Source organism: Mesoplodon mirus, assembly GCF_964341445.2.
Source record: "Mesoplodon mirus genome assembly, chromosome: 2".
Classification (NCBI taxonomy): Eukaryota; Metazoa; Chordata; class Mammalia; order Artiodactyla; family Ziphiidae; genus Mesoplodon; species Mesoplodon mirus.
In genome coordinates, this window is record NC_138977.1 from 94,084,506 (window position 1) to 94,110,922 (window position 26,417).

The following is a 26,417-nucleotide window of genomic DNA, read 5'->3' on the forward strand; positions in this document are numbered from 1 at the left end:
GTTCGCGGCGCAGCCTTCTGTGTTGGAATGTGCGGCTCCCGAGAGCTCACGGCGCAGGAGCAGAGCAAGCGCCGCCGAGGCCCGGGGCCCCAGGCGGCGGCGGCGGCGGCGGCGGCGGCCGGGACGGCAGGGCGAGAGCCGGAGGCCTGAACACTCTCTGCAGCCCCTCTCCTGGGTCTTCGCGGGCCTCGACTGCCCCAGCGTCCAACTTTTCCGCCCTCTTCCTCCCCTCCCCCGAAACTCCAGCAACAAAGAAAAGTAGTCCGAGAAGGAGCGGCGACGCGGGTCGTCGCCCCTCCTCGCCAGGAAGGCCGGTAAGCGTGGCGCGGTCTGGGAGACGGTCGGGTGGGGGCGGCGGGCCGGCCGGGCGGTCGTGGCGGCGGTGGCCGCGGGAGGGGGAGGGCGCGGAAGGACGCGGAGCGAGGCGCTGTCCAGGGCTGATTTGCAGATACTGTGGCTCCGGCGGTGGCGGCCGCGTCGGGCGGGGACTGGCGGCTGAGCGGGATCGGGTTACATCGTCGCGGTCCGGGGGCTGGGCCGGGGGCGTTGGTGGGGAGCGGCGCGGCGCCGGGACCCCCTCCCGTTGAGGCCGGGCTGTCGCCTCCGCGCGGGCCTGGGCGTCCCTGGGAGTCTTGTCCTGAGGCCAGGAGCGGAGCTGCTTGGGGCCCTAGTTCTGAAACTTCCTCTCGTGCTCCTGCTCCAGGTCCCGCCGCAGCTCCTTGCCTGCCGGCGGCCCTCCCGCCCCCTCCCTCTGCGGCCTCTCCCTTTCGCCGGAAGGCGCCGTTGAGTGCGGCCGGGAGGGTTGAGTCAGCCTGGGGCTCGGGCGGTTCTGCCAATGGGGCTGGACAGCGATTTCTGCGCTCGGGCCGCCCCGCCGCCGGGGCCCTCTGCGCGGGGCCACCTAGCCGCCGCCGTCGGCGGGGCCGGGGCGCGCGTCCCGCGGGGCGCCGTGGGGGAGTGAACCCGCAAGCTTCCGGGGCGCGGGGGGCCCCCTCCGGCGCTCGGGGCCCGGCGCCTCGGGAGGGCGCTCGCGGCGGCTCCTCGGCCCCCTGCGGAGGGCGAGCCTGGGGCCGGCGAGCAGCCGGGACGGCGGCGACGCGGTAACTTTCCTCCCTCTTCCCGGACTCGGGCGCGCGGGCCAGGAGGGGGCAGCCTGGACTGGGGAAGACTTGGCCTGGCCCAGCGGCACCCCGAGTTTGCCCGTCTTGCAGTCTTGAGTGTTGGGGAGCCCAGGGAAAGGTTCAGGACGAGTGTGGCGGCAACTGGTGTGTCAGTGGTGCAGTGAGCGGGCCGAGCCGAGAGGAAGCGAGAGCTCCCGAGTTTGCAAAGAGCTGCTTTGTGTTTGGTACGTATTTTGAGAAAATGGCCGAATGCCTATTTCAGTTAGGAATGCCGCCGCCGAGGCAGGAGCTGGTGGCAGCAGCACGTAGGAATTCGCGCAGCACGTTGGGCTTTCGGACTGTGCTTGGACAGTCTTCCCGACCAACGTTAAAATCCCTTTGGGGATGGTAGTTAGGGTTTGGGAAGAATTAGAAATGACCGAGTAGTCTGGGCTGTTATGTTAAACCCTTGGACAGCGTTTGCTTTGTGTGATGGCATTTGATTCCAACTTTTGTTGGTACCTATGACTCAACGGGTTTGTGTTTATGCACTTGGGTGAGACAGGATTACTTTTTGTATTTTGGGTTTAACATTTTTTTTTTAGCCTTTGCCACCTATTTTGCTTTTTCTAATTTGCAGGAGAACACCTAATTTGTGAATAACACCTTTTAGATTGGAAAGTAAAGTGTGAAGACGGTTTATAAAAAGCCCAACATGTTTTCAAGGTGATCTTGTAATGGCCCCGGTAGGCAAGTGGGCCAAGTCAAGCGCAATGCAAGAAAGTTGCTGATTGCGGAGATGACTTGATCGGCTATTTTATATGGGGATTTGAAAGTTTCTTTACTTTGATTTGTGATCTCTTAAATACACCAAACTTCTCTTTTCACAGGAGAAAAAGTCCGTCATTTTTTTTTATTTTTTAACAGGTCGTCATCACAAAAAAAAAAAAAAAAAAAAAAAAGAGAAAGAAAGGGAAAAAAACTAAATGGTACTTTTAATAATATAGTTGATCCTTGAACAATACATGATTGAATTCTGCGGGTCCACTTATACGTGGCTTCTTTTCAAGAAATATATTGTAAATTTTTTGGAGATTTGCAATATTTTGAAAAAATTAACAGATGAACCATGTAGCCTATTAATATAAAAAATTAGGAAACATGTTATTAATATGTAAAATATATGTAGATACTAGTCTCTTATCATTTGCTGCCATAAAATAACAAAAATCTAATAAGAGGTTAAAATTTATCAAGACAACGCACACAAACTCATAACCAACCACACATGAGTGCCATTCACAGAAGTGCAAACATAAAGATTCATTATTAAATCATAATTGCTTAAAATTAACTGTAGTACATACTGTACTAATGTAATAATTTTGTGGTCACCTCTTGTTAATTTTGGTGAGCTCAAGTGTTGCAAGTATCTGCTTAAAATGCCACGTGAGGTAATCATCTCCATGTGAGCAGTCTCTCCGGTAAATTGTGTGACAATAAAAAGTCACCACTCACGGTTCTCGCATATTTTTCATCCTGTTCAGTGCAATACCAGAAACCTTGAATAACATCATGGACCCCATAGTGTCACTTCTGATGCTGGAAGTGCTCCCCAGAAGCAGAGTAAAGTTGAATTGTTTGATGTGTACTGGGGTAGATTGATATCCGCACTTGAGGTTGCCCACCATTTCAAGATAAATGAATTGACCCTAAGGACCAATGGTTAAAAAAAAAAAGGAAATTTGTGAGGTCATCACTGCACCTACACCAGCAGGCCTGAAAACCTTGCATGTTTGGGAAAATACCTTTTTTTTTTTTTTTTTGCGTTACGCGGGCCTCTCACTGTTGTGACCTCTCCCGTTGCGGAGCACAGGCTCTGGACGTGCAGGCTCAGCGGCCATGGCTCACGGGCCTAGCCGCTCCGCGGCATGTGGCATCTTCCCGGACCGGGGCACGAACCCGTGTCCCCTGCATCGGCAGGCGGACTCTCAACCACTGCACCACCAGGGAAGCCCTGGGAAATACCTTTTTATCTCGAATTAAAAATTCAGTTTTTACGTTGGTGCAGGATTGCTATAAGTAAGGCATACCTATGGACTCTAAATATGATTTGAGAAAAAGCAAAGTCATTATATGATGACTTAAAGCAAAAGGAAGGCAAAAGATCTAAAGCTGGAGAATTTTATGCCAGCAAAGGTTGTTTTGATAATTTTAGGAAGAGATTTAGCTTAAAACATGTCAAGATAACCGAAGTAGTGTCTGCCAATTAAGACGCAGCAGACAAATTCCCAATCCACTGGTGGCACAGTGGATAAGATCATTGCAGGGGGCCCAGGTTTGATCCCTGGTCAGGGAACTAGATCCCACATGCATGCCGCAACTAAGAGTTTGTATGCCACAACTAAGGAGCTGGAGAGCTGAAACTAAGACCTGGCGCAACCAATAAATAAATAAATATTAAAAGAAAGTCATTGATCACAACATTGTAAATCTACTATACTTCAGTTAAAAAAAAAAAACCTGTTCAGGCTGCTATTCTTTTTCCTCAATGACTTTTTTTTTAATTGAAGTATAGTTGATTTACAATGTTGTATTAATTTCTGCTGTACAGCAAAGTGATTGTTATACATATATATAAATGCTTTTTTAAAATATTCTTTTTATGGTTTATCGTAAGATATTGAATGTAGTTCTTTGTGCTATACAGTAGGACTTTGTTTATCCATTCTATATATAATAGCTTACATCTGCTAACCCCAACTTCCTACTCTATCGCTCTCCCAACCCTCCCTCCCCCTTGGCAACCACAAGTCTTTCAAGGTTTTTAATGCAGACAAAAGTGCCCTATTATGGAAAAAAATGAGAGGACGTTTATTAGGAAGAGGAATGAGCACCAGGATTTAAGGCAGGAAGGGATAGGCTAACTCTTCTGTGCAAATGCAGGGGTTTAGGATCAGAACTGCCCTTATATGTTAAAGCTGCTAACCCCCGAGCCTTGAGGGGAAAGGATAAAAACCAGCCACCAGTCTTTTTTTTTTTAATTAATTTATTTTATATATATTTTGACTACATTGGGTCTTCGTTGCTGCGTGTGAGCTTTCTCTAGTTACAGTGAGTGGGGGCTACTCTTCGTTGCGGTGCGCGGGCTCTAGATCGCAGGCTCAGTAGTTGTGGCGCACGGGCTTAGTTGCTCTGTGGCATGTGGGATCTTCCCAGACCAGGGATCGAACCCGTGTCCCCTGTATTGGCAGGTGGATTCTTAACCACTGTGCCACCAGGGAAGTCCCCAGCTGCCAGTCTTTTGGTTGTACAACAAGAAGGCTTGGACAATGAGAACCCTTCTTCTGCATTGATTCCATTGATACTTTGTCTCTGAAGTCAGGAAATACATTGCCAGTAAGGGACTGCCTTTTAAAGTAGTTTTGATTTGGCAATACCTCTGGCCACCCAGAACCCCGTGAGTTCAACATTAATGATGTTGAAGTGGTCTGCTTTCCCCCAGACAGAACTGTCTCTAATTCAGCCTCTAGATTAGGGAGTCTTTAAAGCTCATTACATGTGGTAGTCTATGGAAAGATTGGAAAGATTGTCAGTGCTGTGGAAGGGGAACCCTGACAGAACATCATGAAAGTCTGGAAGGATTACATGATTGAAGTTGGCTGTTGTTATAGGAAAAGTGTGAAGACTGTCAAGCCCCAAACAGTAAATTCCTGCTGGAGAAAACTGTGTCCAGATGTTGTGCATGACTTACAGGATTTACAACAGAGCCAACCAAGGAAATCATGAGATTCTGGATATGGCAAAAAGAAAAAGAAAAAAGGTGGAGGGTGAAGGGTTTCAAGATAGGGATCTTGGAGAAATTCAAGAGCTAATAAACACATCAGAGGAATTAAGATGACTTGATGGAGATGAGTGCTTTCGAACCAGCGCCAGATGATGAGGAATAAGATGCAGAAGAAGCAGTGCCAGAAACAAACTGACAATCTGGCAGAAGGGTTCTGATTATTCAAGACTGTTTTTGACTCCTTTCACAGCATGGACCTTCTGTGATACAGGCACTAAAACTAAAGCAAAGCGTGGAAGGATTGGTACCACATAGAAACATTTTGGGAGAAATAAAAAAAAGCAAAAAAGTCAGACAGAAAAATTAGGATGTATTTCCATCAAGTTATATGAGTATGCCTGGCTCTCCTGCCTTACCCTTCATCTCCTTCACTTCTTCCACCCCTTAGACAGCAAGGCCAACCCCTCCTCTTCCTCCCCTCAGCCTACTCAGTGTGAATGACGACTAGTAGGATGAAGACCTTTGTGATGATCCACTTCCACTTAATGAATAGTAAATAATCATCATACTGTACAGTTAATGAACTAATCTGTTGTGTGTGAGTGTCTTGTGAAAATCTAGTAACTTTATGGCAAGAACCCTGAGACGTTATTGTGTCATCATCTTTATCGCCTACAGGTTCATTGTGTAGAACATGGTGTGCAAAACCTGTATTGAAGTGGATAGCCTATCCTTACATTGGTATAAGGTGACTGATATTTAATATAAAATTAATTTTATGTGTTAGTTTTCCTACTGTCTTGTAACTTTGCTTTCAAAAATTATAGTACCATACAGTATGCCTTTCTCTCTCCTACTTGGTCAAACTATGTATCAGCCTGTCATCTCAGGTAAGTGGCTTTTTAAAAAAAATGTGACATTTCCAATGCTGTATGATGAATATAACTGTAATACTATATGCCATAAAATTTTTATAAAGATTCATTTGCATGTACACTACCGGGATGCAATCGTGTTGATTATATTAGGTTACCGTAAAGCAATCATATTGCTGCTTCTTTGTTGTCAGTGCATAAATGTTATACCTGTAAATAAGTATGAACTTCTTTTTCATATTTTCATTTTTGATGTCTAGTGTTAGTAATATGTTTACCATCAACAGTATTTTGTATCATATAAGACAAGATGGATGTCTTATACACATGTTGTACACAAACTTATGGTATCAGTAAATACAGTACTTTAAATATATTTTCACTTATGATTTTCTTTTTATAAGTGCTAAAAATTTTTAATATCTCTGTCACTTCACAAAACATCTTTTTTTTTTCCAATTTATATTTTGGCCACGCTGCACAGCATGTGGGATCTCAGTTCCTTGAGCAGGGATTGAACCCACGCGCCTCTGCACCCCGCCATTGGAAGCGCGGAGTCCTAACCACTGGACCGACAGGGAAGTCCCCATTTCACAGAACATCTTTTGTTGACGTTCTACAAATGATACCATCCAATAATGTCCCAATACTTTCTTCCTGTGAAGATAGTTTATATATCTTTTTGACTTCTGTAATATGTGTTATTTCTGGGAGATTTTTCAGAGAAACTTTTGACCTTCTATCGGAGATGTTAGGTCTTCTTGATTTATTTGTTTTTCTCCCTCTTCAATATAAGCAGTTAGAATTGATGTGTCATTTGCCGAGGTACCAAATTTTTTCAAGGCCTCTGAAGTATTGTTATTTGGGGAAAGATTGAAAATAATTTCAATAGATAGAGTTCTTGTCTTCATTTTTCCCAGTTTGTAGAGGTGAACTGCTTTGTTTGCTGCCACAAGTATCTGAAATGGATCGACAGTCCTGTAGGGTTTATTAACCAGCCATCAATGTCACCTTCCATGGCCTTTATTCTCAACCATTTTTTACATCATTAAATAACAGAAGGGTCACCCTGTGTTTGGGAAATAGGTCTAGCTGATGTGTTAACTTGCATTTCATAGATAAGCAGGATTCAGCGGGCCCAGAACCCCAGGACTAGCTCCCTATTCTGCAAGCTACTTTGTCACAACTTTGGTGAGTCAACAGGCTTATCAGGATGATGTATCGCTGCTAGGCTGTCAGCCCTCAAAGGGAGAGACTGAGCTGATTATTGCCAGGCTGCATCCCAGGACCAGGCCTCGGAAGGTGTTGGATAAATGAAGGCATCACCTGGAAAATCACAGTCGTGGGTGCTGGGGTTGAGTCTCCCGTTCCCGCTCAGCCCAGCCCAGCCTGGCCCCTCTTATGATTTTCTTAATAACATTTTCTTTTCTCAGCTCACTTAATTATAAGAATACAGTATGTAAGAATACAATATATATAATACATGTGACATGCAAAGTATGTGTTAGTCTACTCTTTATGTTATTGGTAAACTTCTGGTCAACAGTAGGCTGTTGGTAGTTAAGTTTTTGTGGAGTCAAAAGTTATACTCAGATTTTAAGACTATACCAGGGAGTTAGTGCCCCTAGCCCCTTGTTCAGGGGTCAACTGTAGTTTATTCTTTTGGAGGTAGTTGAGTTCATATGAGATTTAATCCATTGGCCAATTATTACAGGCTTCTACTTTCCAGACTATACTTAATGGTTGGCTTTTGAATTTTTCCCCTTTCTGATTCAGACCAGTAAGCTGTTGAGGCAGGAGATGGGAGGACAGCATGTTTGGAATTTATGTATGGAATTCATGTATGGAATATAAAATATAATTTTAATTAACACTAAAAATGAAGGTTACTTATATTTTTCTACCAGAGAAATTAAAAGTGCTTGAGGGAAGGCAAGCCAGTGGTAGACCTAGTTGATGGATGAGTTGTGTCAAACGCTTGATAGAATTTTTTGTAGAGGGTCATAGAAATTTTTTTGATGACTGCAGTAAAGAGAATTTGGAATTACAAACATATTTTAAAGGCTTATTTTCAGTAGTTGATGAAACTGATTGAGTTTAAAGATTATATGGGAAAATGTATTTTTTTAAGTTACGAAGAATTACAGTGATGTTGTGGTTTTAGACCAGTAAAAGTTGTGTTTACACTGGTGCTTTCGTGTTATTTGTTTTGTTTTGAATGCAGAACACCGTTATGGCCACCCAGGTAATGGGGCAGTCTTCCGGAGGAGGAGGTCTGTTCACCGGCAGTGGCACCATGGGCATGGCCTTGCCTAACGACATGTATGACTTGCCTGATCTCTCCAGAGCTGAACTGGCTGCGCCTCAGCTCATCATGTTGGCAAATGTGGCCTTAACTGGGGAAGTAAACGGCGGCTGCTGTGATTACCTGGTTGGCGAAGAAAGACAGATGGCAGAATTGATGCCTGTTGGGGATAACAACTTTTCAGATAGTGATGGAGAAGGACTTGAGGAGTCTCCTGAGGTAAAAGGCGAGCCCAGTGGGCTGGAAAACGTGGAACTGGAGAGTTTGGAACTCAGTGTTGTCCAACCACGGCCTGTGTTTGAGGTGTCAGCTGCCTCAGAACCGTACAGCGCAAATAAAGATCTTCCTCGGGAAACACCTGTAGCAGAGGACAAATGCAAGAACTTGAAGACCAAGCCCTTTCGCTGTAAACCATGCCAGTATGAAGCAGAATCTGAAGAACAGTTTGTGCATCACATCCGAGTTCATAGTGCCAAGAAATTTTTTGTGGAGGAAAGTGCAGAGAAGCAAGCCAAAGCCAGGGAATGCGGCTCTTCCACTGGGGAAGAGGGAGATTTCTCCAAGGGCCCCATTCGCTGTGACCGCTGTGGCTACAATACCAATCGCTATGATCACTATACTGCTCACCTGAAACACCACACCCGAGCCGGGGACAATGAGCGAGTCTACAAGTGCATCATTTGCACGTACACCACAGTAAGCGAATATCACTGGAGGAAACACTTGAGAAACCATTTTCCAAGGAAAGTATACACGTGTGGAAAATGCAACTATTTTTCAGACAGAAAAAACAATTATGTTCAGCATGTTCGAACTCATACAGGTAAGAGGACCTTTCTCGTTTATAAGTGTACGCTACCCCCCAAATGAAACACTTTAAAAATGAAAAATTTCAAACATCTCAGAAGTAAAGAGAATGCCCCGCTGCACCCATGGGCCCCCATCACCTATACTCAAGAGTTATTAATATTTTGTCATATTTGGCAATTCGGTTTTTTAAATAACAGCTTTATTGAGATGTACTCCACTCCCACACAATTCATCCATTGAAAGTTAGAATGCATTGGTTTTAGTGTGTTCACAGACTTGTGCAGCCAACACCACAATCAATTTTAGGACATCTTCACCCCGAAAGGAACCCCACTCAGTGGTTGCTCCCCATTTCTCCCCAACACCCCTTAATTATTCACTTTTAAATTGACTTTCAAATCTTTGTAATTAAGGGGTTTCATTTTTTAAAAACAGTCTTTGTAACTACTGATAGTTATGTTAACATTTTCCTTATACGAATTGGTACCTTTGAGGACTGATTACTGGTCTGAACAAAATGGATAGGGTAACCTAGCACTCTGCATCAGAAGTGAAAAGGGGCTGTGGAATGCTGTTTGCATCAGATCCCTTTTGCAGTAGTTGTCACTCTGCAGGACTGAACCCCATGCTGAAGTGCGTCAGTGAGACTGAGGAGAGGAATTGATGTTGCTTTGCTTAAGTGGTAGACATAAACAAGAAAACTTGCAGATGAAATTCCATTATAAGGAAGACCATGTGTAGCAAGATTCCTAAGCCCTAGTAGATGGCTTCTGTGTAATTTAAAACTTTAAAATCTAGTTATGTAAAAGAATTTGCAATCTCTTTGGAATTTGTTGTAACCTGTGATTGATTGTCTCCAGGCTTCAAAACCATTTTATTTCAAAAGTAAAAAAGTACAAACACTTCACAATTACATGGCATAGGAAATGAGAGTTACCTGTGAATCCTACACCATTAATCACTTAACAGTTTTAATTAAACAAACTGTTAGACTAAACTGACCTGACCTGCAATATCATAAAACAAATCCCAGATACCATATATTCTTTAGCCATAAGTACTTTATGTCCTTTCACAGTTTTGTGAAAACCTTGGGGCCTAATTTAGAATTGGCCATAATCTGTAGAGCTTTCAGGTAGTAACTGTGACATATGGTAAAAGTGCATGACTTTTATGTGTACACCTTTATGAATTTTTTTTAATTGAGGTATTATTGACAATGATGAAGTTTTACAAATATACATACTCATAGCCACCATGCAAGTCAACATAAAGAATATTACCATTGTTGGGACTTCCCTGGTGGTCCAGTGGTTAAGACTCTGCTCCCAATGCAGGGGGCCTGGGTTCGATCCCTCGTCAGGGAACTGGATCCCGCATGCTGCAACTAAGACTCAGTGCAGCCAACTGAATAAATAATAAATATATTTTTTAAAAGTATTAAAAAAAAGAATATGACCAGTGTCTTTATCTTATTAAATTTTGATTTTTTTGGTGTCAGTTATATTTTGATACTTTCAAAATTGTTGAGTCACTGAACAATTTAAAACCTATGCCCCAAATCTAAAAATGTTTTCAACAGTGAGTCTAAGTTAGTTGATTTAAGACATTTTTAGAATTAAAAAAAAAAGGAAAATGTAGAGAACTGGAAAAATTTCAGTTTTGTTGTATATTTCTGATTTTTTATGTATACTTTTTTTTAAAGTAGTATCTCTACTTTTTGCCATTTAATTTTTTTTCTTATAGTGGTTTATTTTCACTTAATTACAGTCCAGGTGACTAATTTTAATAGCTGTATTTTATATACTTCATCATTCATTACTTTTTCTCCACATTAAAGTTGATATTTCCACAATAAGGTTATGATGTACATAGCTAACATTGGTTGTGCATATCTCATTTCACATTTTAGTGGTAAACTTATTTAGACTTAATACATTTTTTAAAAAAGTTATTTATTTATTTATCTTATTTTTGGCTGCGTTGGGTCTCAGTTGCAGCATGTGGTATCTTTCGTTGCCGTGCATGGGCTTCTGTCTAGTTGTGGTGCAGGGGTCCAGAGCACGTGGGCTCTGCATTTGTGGTACACGGGCTCATTAGTTGGTGGAGCTCAGCCTCAGTTGCCCAGCGGTATGTGGGATCTTAGTTCCTGGACCAGGGATCGAACCCATGTCCCTTGCATTGGAAGGTGGATTCTTAACCACTGGACCACCAGGGAAGTCCCTGTCTTAATACTTTTAAAAAGCTTTTCCCCCCGGTATTACCTAATTTGTGGTTTATTTAAAAGAAAAAAATTTCAAAACAGTTTGTTGGTGTATAACAGAAGGATAGTATTTTGATTATGTAAATTCTGAGAGTATCAGTGGTATTAAATGCATGGTTCTGAAGTTGTATTTATGGAAAAATTCAGCTAGTGCTGAAGAGCAGAGATAAGAAATGATCATCAACAGGAATCGCTTGTTTCTTATTTCTCACTTAGGTAGCCTGCTTTTCAAGTTCACTTAGTGGGTCTCTTATGTTCCTGTATTGAGGGCTCAGTGTTAGGTGCTTTCTTCTACTCTTTGCTTATCTTCAGAACAATTTACTGAGGAAAACAGGGTAAGTGTTTACTGAAAGCCTAAAGTGATGTGCTCATTGTCACATACAACTAAGATTCAAAGTTCCGAATCTCATTTCTATAGATAGTTATCATGGTAGGGAGCTGAGGATTTTCATTTGAGTCTTCAGTCAAAAGATTTTTCATTTTATAGACTTGATATTTAACCAGTTCACAAATTCTACTTTTTTTAAAATTAATTTTTATTGGAGTACACAAATTCTACTTTAAAAAATGACATTTTTGCCTATATGTATGACTGAAAAATTACTAGTGTTTCTAGAGTATTTATGCCTTTTTTGGTGAGTTGCACAGATAGAAGAAATCTATTTTGTTATGAAGAATTTTAAAGTAAATTATCCTTAGTGGATTCTTCATGTTAATCTGTAAGGGTATTAAATTTTTCTTCCATTAACTTATTTATTTATTTATTGGCTGCATTGGGTCTTTGTTGCTGCACGTGGGCTTTCTCTAGTTGCAGCGAGCAGGGGCTACTCTTTGTTGCAGTGTGCAGGCTTCTCATTGCGGTGGCTTCTCTTGTGGAGCACGGTCTCTAGGCACCTGGGCTTCAGTAGTTGCAGCATGTGGGCTCAGTAGTTGTGCCCCGCAGGCTGTAGGGTGCAAAGGCTTCAGTAGTTGTGACACGCGGGCTGTAGAGTGCAGGCTCAGTAATTGTGGTACAGGGGCTTAGATAGCTGCTCTGCGGCACATGAGATCTTCCTGGGCCAGGGATTGAACCCGTGTTCCCTGCATTGGCAGACAGATTCTTAACCACTGTGCCACCAGGGAAGTCCGTATGTATCTTCTTTACAGAAATACATTCAACATTTTTTAAGCTGTTTTAAAATTCTTCTAGGTCAAAGTAGGCATTTTGTTGCTATAACGTATTTACAGCTAATCTATAGCTACTGGCTAATAACAGCTGAATAGTTACTAGGAACACATTTCACAGTCATCAATGCATTCTGTTTGTTTATTTATTTATTTATTTATGGTTGTGTTGCTTCTTTGTTGCTGCTCGCTATCTTTCTCTAGTTGCAATGAATGGGGGCTACTCTTCATTGCGGTGCGCGGGCTTCTCATTGCAGTGGCTTCTCTTATTGCGGAGTACGGGCTCTAGGCGCGCGGACTTCAGTAGCTGTGGCTCGCAGGCTCTAGAGCACAGGCTCAGTAGTTGTGGCGCACGGGCTTCGTTGCTCCGCGGCATGTGGGATCTTCTCGGACCAGGGCTTGAACCCGTGTCCCCTGCGTTGGCAGGCGGATTCTTAACCACTGCGCCACCAGGGAAGTCCCATCATCAATGCATTCTCTCTTTTTTCTTTCTTTTTTTTTTGTACTCGTCTTTTCCTTATCCCATTTTTTTAGACACATCTATTACTGTAACTTATAGTGTAGACAAAATAATAACTGATGGTTATTGAGGGCTTTTATGTGCCAGGCACCGTGTTAAATGCTCTGGATATATTATCTTGATTTAAATTCTCACAATTCTAGGAAGTGAAGGTACTATTACTTTTACAGATGAGGGAGCTTGCCTGAGGTCATAATTATTACCTTGTGGCTAAAGAATATATGAAAACAAATTAGCAAGCTGGTTTTTTGATATGTTTTGTGGTTGACAACTTGTTTCTAAAAAATACACGTTTCCTGCCTTTGAGTCTTAAATTCTTTAGTAAATCACTGGCCTCTCATCTTCAGTTGCTCTTAGTCCCTGTGGCCTTATGATTATAACTTGTTTTAACACTGGGCTGACTATTTTATAAAAGTTCTATCTACCACTTGAAATTTTTAGCTTAAAACAACAGCTTCCCCACTCAAAAGTGTTATTGCTTTAAGCTAACAATTTCAAATGGTAGATTTATCATTTATAAGGATCAAAATAGTTACCTGGGCTTCCCTGGTGGCGCAGTGGTTGAGAGTCCGCCTGCCGATGCAGGGGACACGGGTTCGTGCCCTGGTCCAGGAAGATCCCACATGCCGGGAGCGGCTGGGCCCGTGAGCCATGGCCACCGAGCCTGCGCATCCGGAGCCTGTGCTCTGCAATGGGAGAGGCCACAACAGTGAGAGGCCTGCATACCGCGCAAAAAAAAAAAAAAAAAGTTACCTAAGTCATAGCATCAGAAAATTTGGGTAGATTTTTTTTTTAATTTTATTGAAGTATTGTTGATTTACAATGTTATGGATTTTTTTAAAAGGATAATTCTAATTTTATACCTGATCTAAGATACTTTTTCAGTTCTTAATATTTAATGTAATAACATGTAGCATTACTGTGAAAATTAAAAGGGCTGTGAGAATTCAGAAAGCCAATGGTATTTTTTTGTCAGCAAAGCTAAAATAATGTAGTTAGGTGTATTCTGAATAATCTTTCTAATACATGATAAAAATTGATCATTTTGCCAGGGACAGGAAAAAAGAAATCCTTGTTAAAAAATGCTCAGTACTGAATGATGTGTATATTGTTAGTGAGAATTGTAATTGCATTATTTTATCATATTTGAACACTAATCATTATATTTCTGTAGGAGAACGTCCGTATAAATGTGAACTTTGTCCTTACTCAAGTTCTCAGAAGACTCATTTAACCAGACATATGCGTACTCATTCAGGTTGGTAAGAAATGGGAACGTTTCTATCATCTTTGGTTAACTACCGTTATAAGAAAGTTCTTCTAGACTTGGAATTGAGTCCTTATTTATAGTTCATTTATAATATAGTTTTGAAATTAGAGTTAAAAATTCGTGGTCTACTAGTGTGGAGCTGTATTTAAATGGAGATTCCTAACCAGGGAGTCTATAGGTGGAATGTCCAAAACTAAATATAAATGTATGTGTGTACTTTTTCTGGGAGGAGTGTCCTTAATTTTCATCAGACCTTCATCAAGTTCCATGATGTAATAAAAGTTGAACTGCTATCATAGACCAAGGCTGGTTTATCCTTTTTGAGCAACCTCTGCCTTCTTACACTCCTTCCCAACTCTCCCTCCGCATCCCCAACAGAGTATAACACCAAGTTTCATAGTGTGTGGTTGCCAGGTTCCAAGGGTTCCTTCTTAGCTACCTGCTCAGGTCCTTAAATTTGGCTTCATTCTCTTGACAGTTGATAGGGCATCTGAGGACTGATTTATAAAAGCCAAACTTTAAAGAATGATAAATAATCCAGGATTCCCTTTTATTAACCTATAATAGATAAAATGCAGGGCTATAACAAGTGGGAGATTTATATCCCCTCTAGTGACTGAAATTATCATGATCACCACCAGAATTGGTCCCCATTAGCAAAATATGTAGGTAGATGGCAAAGTTAAAAAGCATAGTGGTCTTGAATGGCTAATTATTTCATTTTGGCCACACTGACCCTGGGTGAACAGTCACATCTGATCAGAGTACTCTCTTCCTAAATTTAGAATATATACCCCTGTGGGGGAGGTATGCTAAAATCTTGCTGTTTACCAAAGTGTATGTAGACCCAACTCCCTTAAGTTAACAATTACCAATTACCTTAGGTTAACAGTTTGTGCTGTCTAATTGGATAGCCACTAGCCACATGTGAAATGTGGCTGGTTTGAATTGAGATGTATAAATAACACACCTGAATTTAACAGTATGAAGAAAATTATGTAAAATATCTATTTTTTAATATTACACGTTGGCATGATACTGAATATATTGGGATAAATAAGTAGTAAAGTTAATGTTACCTCTTTTTTACTTTTGTAATGTGACTGCTAGACAATTTAAAGTTACCTATGTTGCTTGCATTTTATTTCTATTGGGTATTGCTGTTTTAAGTCAGTGATTGAGTAAGACTTGATTATAGTATGAATTCTAATTTGAGCAGCTATGAGGGCTCACAGCATGCTTACTGGCTCAACTTGACCTTACATGCTTGTCAAGTTTTATACTTTGAATGTTTCTTCTCAGTCTCCTAAACTATTGAGTCACTTAACCAGAAACCTGTTTTTAGTATTACTTTTGGGTGCTTCCTGGTTTCATTTTCTGTGGGTAATATGGTTGCTTTATTGAGGGTAGGCCATCATATCCTACTGATACCTGTGCTCTAGCCCTTAAATAAAATATTTAAGAGCTCTTCATGAGTTGGATCATTTCTGTTTTCATAACTGTCTCATGATGAGTAAGTTCTGTTACTGTCCCCATTTTACAAATGGGGAAACTAAGGCCTTGGAGAAATATGGCCATTTTTCCTCTGTAATGTCCCCTCTTCTGGATTTGTGTTAACTTGCTTTCTCATGGTATCATTTAGCTTTTCCTCTGTCCCTGTGTGTTGTATAACTTGTACACTGGAAATTAAATCTAAATGCTTGAATTGTAGATAATAATGTGTCTCACTTGAAGTCATATCTGGTTGACCTAATATTTGTGTCACTGGATCAGAATGACAACACACTTGTATTTTTTTCATTGAATCTATAATACTTTTGTCACTGTATAAATTTTTATCTATGGTGTTTTACACCAGACAATAATGATTGCCTGAATGATTTTGCATTGGTTACTGTTATCTTTTGTCTGCTATATTTTAAAGGTGATTTTTAGTAGTTGCTGTTACAGTACAGCAAGTATTTAAAAAGTGTTATAATAATGAGTAGCAGTTACTGTTTATTGTATGCATGCTGGGTACCTAAAAGTTGGAATTTGTTATCTATAATCTTGGTACCTCTAGAATACTTAAATCCCAGTTTATAGATTAGGACACTGGCTTAGAGAAGATAAGTTTTTTATCTAAGGTTAATTGTCATTCTTCCAATTTAGAAGAGCTCGGGTTTGGCCGCGACTCCCCTACCCTCATTTTCAGTCATCAGCAGTGTTTAAAGAATATTATGGCACAGAAAATGGCTCAAGAAACTACAGCATAGCACAGAGTATGGAGAGAGCAGAACCATTGTCTTTTATTGTATGCCAGTAATTTGTGAGTCACAAACAGGAAACAAACATGGTTAGTTTGTTTTGTGTATGAGTGTGCTGAATTATTTCCAGACGATCCTATGTTTTAGTATTTCTCTTAGAAGTTGCTGATAATAACACTTGCAAATTAAGTGAGGCTAAGTGTGGTCAAATTGAGTAGGTAGTCTTTCTGACTGGGTTGCATGGAGTGAATATCTTGGATGCTTTCTCTGTGGTCTTGAGTCTGATCTTTATAGGTCACCTTGGGCATTCACTTCCTTGTTCATGTGAATGTATTTTAGGGAAGAGAAGTGTATGCTCAGTCCCTTATTTCTGGAAGAGACTAGGCTCTGCTGAGTTGGTACATTTTAGCTAAAATGACAAATTGGTTTGTAAAGCAAAACCACATTGGTTATTTCCTTGGAGCACTTCCATTAGGGTAGGTCTTCTGAGGCCAAAGTAAGAAGGGATCAGATTATTGGTTTGGTGAAATATACAGACACACTAACCTAATCTGGTGTTATTCTGCGTTTTATTGGTGTTTGTAACTAATGGTTTTGAAGTATCCTCACTTGGGTAGTCTAGAGATCCTGACATAATCCACAGCTCTCCATTTCCTATTCTGAGTGGATATGCTACCATTTCATCCTGGAGGAAATACATCCAGTTTATGATGTTTTTGTAGGTATGACACTGGATAGTTCTCCCGTCCTGCCAGCATAGGAGTTCATTTTGAATATTTTCCCATTATGAGTATAATTGATGTTTGTTAAAGGAAACTAACAACTTGCCAAGTTCCACCTCCATCGACTACTCTTTAAGATGGAAAAATATTTTTTTCAGCACAAATTATTTTCCTTTCGTCAAGTATTTGAAACATATTGTGGTTTGAGTCTTTTTGTGAATTTTAGAATAATTTTAAAAATAGTATTTTATTAAGGTTTAATTAATACACATGAAGATGCACACATCTTAGGTATACAGGTCAGTGACCTTATGTATGTTTTCTCTTGTTTGACTACCATCTAGGTGAAGACATGAAATGTTTTACCACCTTCAGAAAAGTTCCCTCCTTACCCTTTCTAGTCAGTACTCCCATAGTCCCCCCCTCAACTGATACTCTGACTTAAATGTAACATCCTTCTGTAAAATATTTTTGAGATTCATTCCATGTTGTATTATCAGAACTTTGTGTTTATTGCTGAGTAATATCCCCCTATTACTCTTTAATTAAAAGTTCCCTTGTTACTCTTTCTGGGCTCTTCTTGATAAGAATGTGTAAAGCTTGTAAAACTCCCTTTTTGAATTTCCTTTATCTCTATAAATTAATTTAGGAAGAATAAAATAGATATCTGACACATTTATAAAGATCAAAAACAGGTAAATATTACTCTTGGTTCAGGGCAAAAGAATTTTCATTCAGCTAGATATTAATAAACTAAACTTGATGAATAGATCTTTCAATACAAGAAAGAGGTTAACGGCAACAAAGCAAAAATGTGGTAGGGTGAATGAAGCAACTAAGTGATGCCATCACTGTTTAAACAGAGTCCTACGAACTCCCATTCCCTGACCATTTCACACATGGAGGTCTGCACCTTGCTTGATGCTGGCTGTGTAAATACCCTCATTCTTTAGGACTTAAAAATGACCATTTTCATTTTAATTATTTTATGAGCACAAATACTTTCCTAAAGAGGCCAGCTCCATTCATCGACTCTTTGTTTACTGAGAGGTAGGGTTTATATGGTAAGGCAGGATAAACACATGAAATCTTCCCTTTTGTTTACCCATTCTAAAACTTACCAGCCATTCCAAAAGTGATGCATTACAGGTAATGTGTATTGACTGCTTGGCTATCTGTGCTTTGCTAAGAGCTCTATGTGGATTAGATTATTTATAGCTCACAACACTTAAGAATACTTTACAGATGAGGAAATTGAGGCTTAGAGAGTTTTCAGTACCTTGCTCAAGACTTCACAGTAATTTGCAGAGCTCATATTTGATCCCCCCAGGTATTCTTACTGTAGAACAAATTCTTAACTGTTATGTCACATATCTTTTCCCCATTCTGTGTCTATATATGTTAAGCAAATGTTTGTCTCCTTTGAAGTCATTCAATGGAGAGGACAAGATAGGGCCAGGTGTAGACTAATGCAGCATGTTGTTAGAAACCTCCATTTATGAATCTGTTAGTGGACTAATGTGGAGAAGAGTTGTCCAGTTAGCTACATTTACAATCTGACATACGCGGATAAGTTTTTGTTTTTGTGATCGAGTATTCTATCATCAGACATTTTTTAATCATGTAAAGCTTACCACTTATATGGTTTTACTTCATGTCTGAGTAGTTTTGCTTTATGAAAAAAATTAAATAAGATTTGATGTGAATTTGAGAATGTTTGAGAGATGAATTTTCATAAATGTCAATTTCCATTTTTCTGCTATGCATTCCATTGGACCAGTGGGGTATGGATACCATTTGGTAATATTTGCTAGAGTGTGATCTAGATGGGTATGTATTCAGGTAGAATGAGTTAATCTTAATGCCTTTAATTTGGGGGTTGGGGGTGGGCTTCTGGTCTTGTATGTACCTGTGATTATGACTTTTTGTGCTTATTTTATATACCATATATATTTGTATGCCCCTTTTCATTTACCTAGTTTCTTTGCCCATTCTTTAGAAGAAGTGAGAGAAAATCAAGGAAAGATTTCTGACTTGTTTTATTTTTGCTGTGGAATAGCAACTCTGGCATTGGAAAAGTTTGCTGAGTGAAACTTGACTCAGCTCTTGCCACGATGGACAAAAGGGTTAAATTAAAAAAAAAAGCCTTTTGCTCCCTGAGGCCAAGAATTGTTTTAAAACTTTCACATGGAAGGTCTGGGAGTGTAGCCTGTAGTGTATAATATTTCTTTTGAAGTCTCAAGGTTTATCTGAAATGTATGGGAGTTTTATGTTCTACTCCATTATACATTTTAACTAAACAAAAGCCTTTAAAATTACCTTCTCTCTTTTAGTGCCCTTGTCCCAAAATTAACATCAAGAGCGCAAGTCACTTTGCCAATAATTGTTGTGTACTTCTTTTTTTTTTTTTTTTCTGGCCACGCCACTCAGCATGCAGGATCTTCCCCGACCAGGGATCGAACCCGTGCCCCCTGCATTGGGAGCGCGGAGTCTTAACCACTGGAATGGTAGGGAAGTCCTGTTGTGTGCTTCTTGATGAATCTGTATTTGATGAACTTTTTAGAAGATGATGATTAACTGAGATAATTATTCCTCCATTTGATATGAGAATCTATGTCAAGAGATGGAGAAAAGATATACAAATAAATATGGTAAATATGAGTTGCATGATAAAGTCTTCAAGAAATAGTTTCTGTGAGTTTTTTTTGTTTTTTGTTTTTCAATATATATCCAATTCCTTATAAGTATGCTTGAGTAAATCTTGAATTCATTTCTTAATGTATGCCTTCTGCAATATCTCTTGTTTACCTTCAGGTGAGAAGCCATTTAAGTGTGACCAGTGCAGTTATGTGGCCTCTAATCAACATGAAGTAACCCGTCACGCAAGACAGGTTCACAATGGGCCTAAACCTCTTAACTGCCCACACTGTGACTACAAAACAGCAGATAGAAGTAACTTCAAAAAACACGTGGAGCTACATGTTAATCCACGGCAGTTCAACTGCCCTGTATGCGACTACGCAGCTTCCAAGAAGTGTAATCTGCAGTATCATTTCAAATCTAAGCATCCTACTTGTCCTAATAAGACCATGGATGTCTCAAAAGTGAAACTGAAGAAAACCAAAAAGCGAGAGGCTGACTTGCCTGATAACAAAATCACCAATGAGAAAACAGAAACAGAGCAGACAAAAATGAAGGGGGATGTGACTGGGAAGAAAAACGAGAGGTCTGTAAAAGTGGAGAAAAAAGATAATGTTTCAAAAGAGAAAAAGCCTTGTAGTAATGCCTCAAGCCAAGTGACTACCAGAACTCGCAAATCGGCACTGGAAGCTAAAGAAATGGACGTGCACCCAGGAAATAATGCCGAAAAAAGCTGTAAAAGCAAGAAAAGCAAAAGGAAGACAGAAGCTGAAGCCCGTTCCTTACAAGAAACTGTTGATGAGGAACCTATGACAAAAAAGAAAAAGAAGACAGAAAGCAAATCCAGAAATAGTCAGGAAGTGCCAAAGGGTGACAGCAAAGTAGAGGAGAATAAAAAGCAAAGTATTTGCATGAAAAACAGTGCAAAGAAGAAAACTCTGAGAAGTAAATCATGTAAAAAAAGCGGCAAGCCTGCTCAGAGGAGGCCCACTCAGATAGAGCCTCCTCCTCCCATGGAGTCTGCTGAGGGGGGGCCTGTTCAGACGGAGCCTCCTCCCACTGCCCCCCCATCTCCTCCTCCTCCCCTTCCCCCCGAGCGGCATGCTGAGGTCGAGGTTGTTGAGACGGAGCTGCCGCCTCCTCCTCCCCCTCCTCCCCCCCCATCTCCTCCTCCACCTCTTCCCCCTGTGCGGCATGCTGAGGTCGAGGTCGTTCAGAAGGGGCCTTTTCATGCGGAGCCTCCTCCTCCTCCCATGGAGCCGATCCCCAAAAGTTCTCCTCAAAAAGATAATGGCAAGGAACAGTCCAACCTGCAGAGTGAAATGGCACAGAAGGAGCAAGTCCTTACTGAAGTTGGCTTAGTGCCTGTTAAAGACAGGCAGCTTCTAAAGGAAAGTGCCGGTGCACAGGATCTCTTACCACCATCACCACCTCTGCCAAAGGAAAACTTAAAAGAGGAAGAGTCAGAAGACCAAAAATTAGTGCCTTCAGACGAAGGACATAAAGAAGCTCCTCTTCAAAAAGTGGAAGCAGAAGAGGCAGATAAGAGTCTAGCTGGTCTTGCTGCTGTTACCAAGGCATCTGCCAATATTTCATCCTCTGAACAAAACTTGAATATGCCAGAGGCTGAAACTTTAGATGGTAAACATCAGGCTGACACTATGCTTTGTGAAATGAAGATGGACACTGATGAGAAGAAAACAGAGAATCCCCCTGGCAGAGACTTGGCGGTTGAAGAACCAACTTCACCACCACTTCTTCCTCTACCGCTAGAAAAATGTGAAGCAGCGTCCACAGCTACTGTGGCATCACCTCCTGTCACCGTGGCAGTAAATGAGTCTCAGGAAATGGATGAAGACGAAGGCATCCACAGTCATGATGGAAGTGACCTAAGTGACAACATGTCAGAGGATAGTGATGACTCTGGATTGAATGGGGCTCGGCCAGTTCCACAAGAGACTAGTAGAAAAAATGGAAAGGAAGCCTTGGCAGTCAAAGTGGCCGAGGGAGATTTTGTTTGTATCTTCTGTGATCGTTCTTTTAGAAAGGAAAAAGATTACAGCAAACACCTCAATCGCCATTTGGTTAATGTATACTTCCTTGAAGAGGCAGCTCAAGGGCAGGAGTAAATAAACGTTGGGCAAGGCTTCAGTTCTTAGTTTGTAAGGTCTGTGACATTTTGTATTCATTTGTAGTAATCGACAACCTTTTGTTTTTAAAAAATTGCTTTAATTAGTATCCAATCTTGATTTTTAAGTGACATTCTTTTCCCTAGGACTCCGTGTACCTAATGATGTACAAATTTTAGCAAATCCAAGGGAGTTAATGTAATAAACCAGCTAAATCTGTTAGCTTTTGCTTTTAATTGAACCAAGAGGGCCAAGGTGGTATTAGAGCATTCTATTGATTTGTTCAACTATAACTTTTGAGTTTTTTCCCCATGTCTACTCCTGTTTCACTTTAGTTTATTCTTAGTTCCTTGTTTAGCTCTGTAAAAGTTGGCATACTTAAATAGCAACTTACTTGAAGAATTTGCCTGCTTTATATAAAGTTAGCACTTTAAAATTGTTTTAGAGATGAAAAGAGACATTTAAATTGAAGAGAAGTTCTTACAACAATGGACAGTGTATCAGCCCAGGTATTTACCTCCTGAGTTTTGATCAATACGTATTTCTTATTTGTGTATATGTTAATCGTCGTAAAAACATTGATTTTGGTGTGTTTTTTTATTTTGTTGCTTTAATAGCTTAAGATGTTGCACTTTTTTTTTAATCTATGCAGTTACATTTTTTTCTAGAACTAGCATTTTTGTTGAACAGTAACACTTTATACATATATTTGCATTTTATTTTTTCCTCTTTGGAGGGATGCTTTTAATCTTGTTTGCCAAAGGGCAGTTTTCTTTTTTCCTTTGCTGCAGTTGTCTTTTTTGCAGAATATTAGTGTGTGCAAATTTCTGAGCAAATGAAACATGCAGGTTAAATTCATTGATTTTGATATTCATATCTATGCCAGACTCTGCATTTCATATAAGTTATTTATTTTAAATGTGTATAATGAATTCATAGCTCTCAGTTTGAACTTTACAATAAATAAGCCACTAGGTCTATACTGAATGGATTTTTATCTCAAATACCAACCATAAGTAAACTTTTGACCTGTCTTAGTACATCTACTTCCTAAATGTATGGTGTTAAATCATATCTTAGAGGAAAACCTCTTTCATAGATGGTTGGTGTTTTTATGTCTACTCCGCTGAATAAAGAACTGTAATTTTTATTTGGAAACTGCAAATCTGGAATTAGGAGGCATAATTACTCCTTCAAGTTATACAGGATATCAGTTTGTGAGATTCCAAAGCCATAGTGATTATACAGAAAACCTAGGATGAGAAAGGTAGTATGAGTGCTGGTAGACCAGCTGCTACTTCCTGTGAATACAGTGAAAAAGGCTGGTGAAAGTTAAATTCAGTCCAGATAAAAAAAAAATCACACTTTCTCAGGGATCTCCACCAACTAGTGGGTGTCCTAGCTGTTCCTGTGACTGCCTTTTTTCTACAGGCGAGGACTCAAATGAGCTGCAGCTATTCTCATGTTCCTGTGGGGCACTTTGTATGGAAGAGTATGTACTTCCAAACTTTGTTGGTAGGTTCTTTGGCCAGTCACCAAAGAATATGAAAGAATCCAGTAAAGGATTTTTCTTGTTGACAGCAGTTATTCATAGTAGTCCAATAAAGTATGATCCCCATAGGGAACCCTGAACAATTCCAGTTCTCCCATGTTCTATTCTGAAATAACCACTTTATATTTCATTGATTTTCTTTTGTCTGATGATCTCTGAGGCAGGTTTCAGAGTTTGGCAGTGCAACAGGAAAGATTAGAAAAAGTATTGAAGTATGGGTGGAAAACTTGTTAAAATTCTGAGAGTGAAGTCCAAGTTAAAAGACATTTGAACTTGGAATTGACTGGGAGGCCAAAGATTTAAAGAAGCAGAAGATTCTCTCAAGACATGAGGAGTAAGTTGTGTTATGGTGTGTGTTTTGTGTGCACGTTGGGGATTTGTAAATGATGAATTCTAAGCTCCGACAATCATTGTCAATGGAAGATCAAGCTGCAAATATTTATGTTTTAAAACTTAAATTATAAGGCTAGTTAAATCTTTCTAACAACTATTTTTTAATATTCATGGGTACATTTTATATAAGTTACCTTTTACAGTATACATGAAAAGATTCATGTTAAGTACAAATTACAAATTGGGAATCAGTTTTGGGAAGAGGTTTTGTGGATTCTTTGATACTTCAAAAAAAAAATCTGACTTCTGGGGAATTGGACTAATTTTCTTATCTAGATTTTAAGACTAGAATGCCAAAAACAAAAGTATGAAGGAAACTAAAACTCCTTATTATGAAAGTGATCTGTGAAAACATTGTTACTGGAAATTGAGTGGACTTGAGGCCTTTCTTCCAGAAAACAAGGACTTGATTGTCAGGCCTATATTAGGTTCTGAACCTTAATGCCATGTATTTGTTCTTATTAAAAATTGTTTCAATGAAAAGTGCATTAGTAATAAGAACTTCTGGTCTAGCTGGGAGTTCTTCCATTTGAAAAATGTGATATTTGCATGGAACTGTTTGAATCTTTTTGTTTTCTCAGTGTACCCTCCACTGGATAGGATTGAAGCTAGAATTTCCCCTTTTGATAAAGAAATGAAAAGTGAACATGTTATTTGTAGATTGATGTTTAGTACTAGAGCAAAAGTTGAAATATTAGAATATAAGCCTAATCCTTGGTAGTCTTATAAAAATATATCTCTTTTAACTATCTTCTGAACCTATATTCACATTGGTTTTCAAGGTATTTTAAGTTATATTTTCTTCCTCTTTTCAGAGCTGCTTCTATGGGGCTGCCTTTTTTTTAAAGTTAAATTGAGGTGTCATTCACAAAGGGTTGCATTTTTTGTTAAGGTTTCTTACAACTATGGGTGTTTTACTCTGGTCTCCCAAGAAGGGCCATTTTATCTTTGTCATGACTTGAGATTCCCTCTAGAGCCACTTCTAAAGTCATGTGGTCTTTAACTTTGGGAACTATTTCTCATCTGAGTGCTAATTCAGATTTAAGCTTGAGTCATCGCCTATCACCCCATGAATGTTGACAGTGGAAGGAATACCTTTCCTGTAGTTTCAGTTCTAGACTGAAAACCTGGGGGAAGAAACTTCATTTTCTTTTTTGCACAAATCAGAAAAACAGCTACTGTGCAGTTTCCTTGTTGACCTCAGCAGATGAACTGGACTGGTTTTGTTAATTCAGATTTAAGAAATTATCTGAATCTTAATTTGAGTAAACTTGTGATCTACATGCAATATTAACTAGATCGGATACCTTTTATATTTTCACATGTATACATAGGCTCTCCCCACCCTCATCAACATCCATTAGTTATCGAACTTTGTGAACTGGCATTGAAACATTACAACAATGTTTTGTTGCACCAGTTTTATAAACTTTTACAGTGCAATATGTGTTATTTTTCAGAGACAAACCAAAGTTTAATTTCTCAAGGTTCATGCTGTTTGCTTTAGCAGCATTTGATGGTGGATCTTTTATATACATTTGTAATAGATGGAAAAATAAACCAGATTGCAAATGCTTTTTCTTTCTTTTTTAAAGCAAACCATGTACCAAGTTTTTTGGTCCAAATTGTGTAGGTTAAATTAAATTGTGTTCTAATAACCAATATGAGTGTATTTCTGTAAGTATAGTTATGTTGAAATAAACTTTTAAAAAGCATTTTATGCCTTTGTTTATTATTGGTACATCAGGTATCAAGGAACTCAATTTATTTGGCTGGAATTGCAAGTGTATTAATTTTCAAAATCTTTTACCCTGGATAACCCATGGTAGGTAGAAAGGTTGTGGCAGATGTTTTTGTTTGAGTTAACAATCCCAGTGGGTAGTAGTCTAAAGCCTGTCTTTCTATAATTTGCTTTTTGGGAGGCAGAGGTGAAGGTTGGGAAAAAACAACCTGCAGACAATTTATAGGAGATTTTACGTAGTAATTCCTTCCCAAGTACAGGTCCCTTTAACAGTTTTAATGTACATGTCCCTTCTCAGTTGCAGGCCTGGTATTAGTAAATTTTGACTCATAATTGGAAAAAGATGCACTGAAGAGAAAATAAAATGAGTTACACTGAATGTTCACTGAAAGCCCGGGCACTATTTTAATGATTTTACTGTATTCAGTGGAAGTCTGAGAAGAATATGAAACCCATGAAAAAGTGATAAGCTACATTCTAGTAAGATTCTCTTTCCTTTGTTAGTTCACATAAACAGTGGTGCTGTATGTTGAAGGCTTCGGTATTTTTGTGGACTTTAGGGAAAAGGGAAAGTGATGCAAAGCATCAAAACAACCGGATTGCAGCCTGTCCTGATGCAGCAAGTGACCTGGAAGCTGTCAGTAAAGGATATTTCTTGTTGAACCGATGAGTGTGATTCACTCTCTTCCCCCTCTTGCTTCCCCCTCTTGCAAGAGTCCTTATCATGAACAAAGCAAAATGAGTTTCAAAGCATTTGTTTTATTGGCATGGTAGAATCAGTGATGAGGAGCATGAAAGTTTCTGCCTAATGCAAGGATATATGGGGAATTTATCATGAATATATAAATGTTACTGATGTGTGACTTGGTTTGTTATTTTAAGGAATGAAAGAAGGGTTAT

General features: G+C 39.8%; 1 protein-coding gene and 1 pseudogene across 5 annotated transcripts; one reads left to right on the plus strand and one right to left on the minus strand.

Annotated features, from left to right (window-relative positions):
• Positions 1–13: 13 nt before the first annotated feature.
• LOC309817258 (RE1-silencing transcription factor-like) lies at positions 14–25,491 on the plus strand (the record flags this gene model as incomplete). Of its 4 annotated transcripts, XM_082645396.1 has the most annotated exons (5): positions 206–314; positions 1,143–1,345; positions 7,987–8,890; positions 13,999–14,082; positions 19,877–25,491. In XM_082645396.1, 3 exons carry the CDS (start codon positions 7,996–7,998, stop codon positions 21,829–21,831), a joined length of 2,934 nt encoding a protein of 977 aa, XP_082501522.1. In that variant the 3' UTR covers positions 21,832–25,491. The 4 variants fall into 4 exon arrangements, with proteins under 4 accessions (XP_082501523.1, XP_082501522.1, XP_082501521.1 ...); XM_082645397.1 differs by lacking the exon at positions 1,143–1,345 and having other exon boundaries at positions 14–314; XM_082645395.1 differs by lacking the exon at positions 206–314 and having other exon boundaries at positions 1,006–1,345.
• LOC309817279 (EKC/KEOPS complex subunit TPRKB-like) lies at positions 6,245–7,948 on the minus strand (annotated as a pseudogene). Its single transcript has one exon. The product of its transcript is annotated as an EKC/KEOPS complex subunit TPRKB-like (transcript).
• Positions 25,492–26,417: the final 926 nt, after the last annotated feature.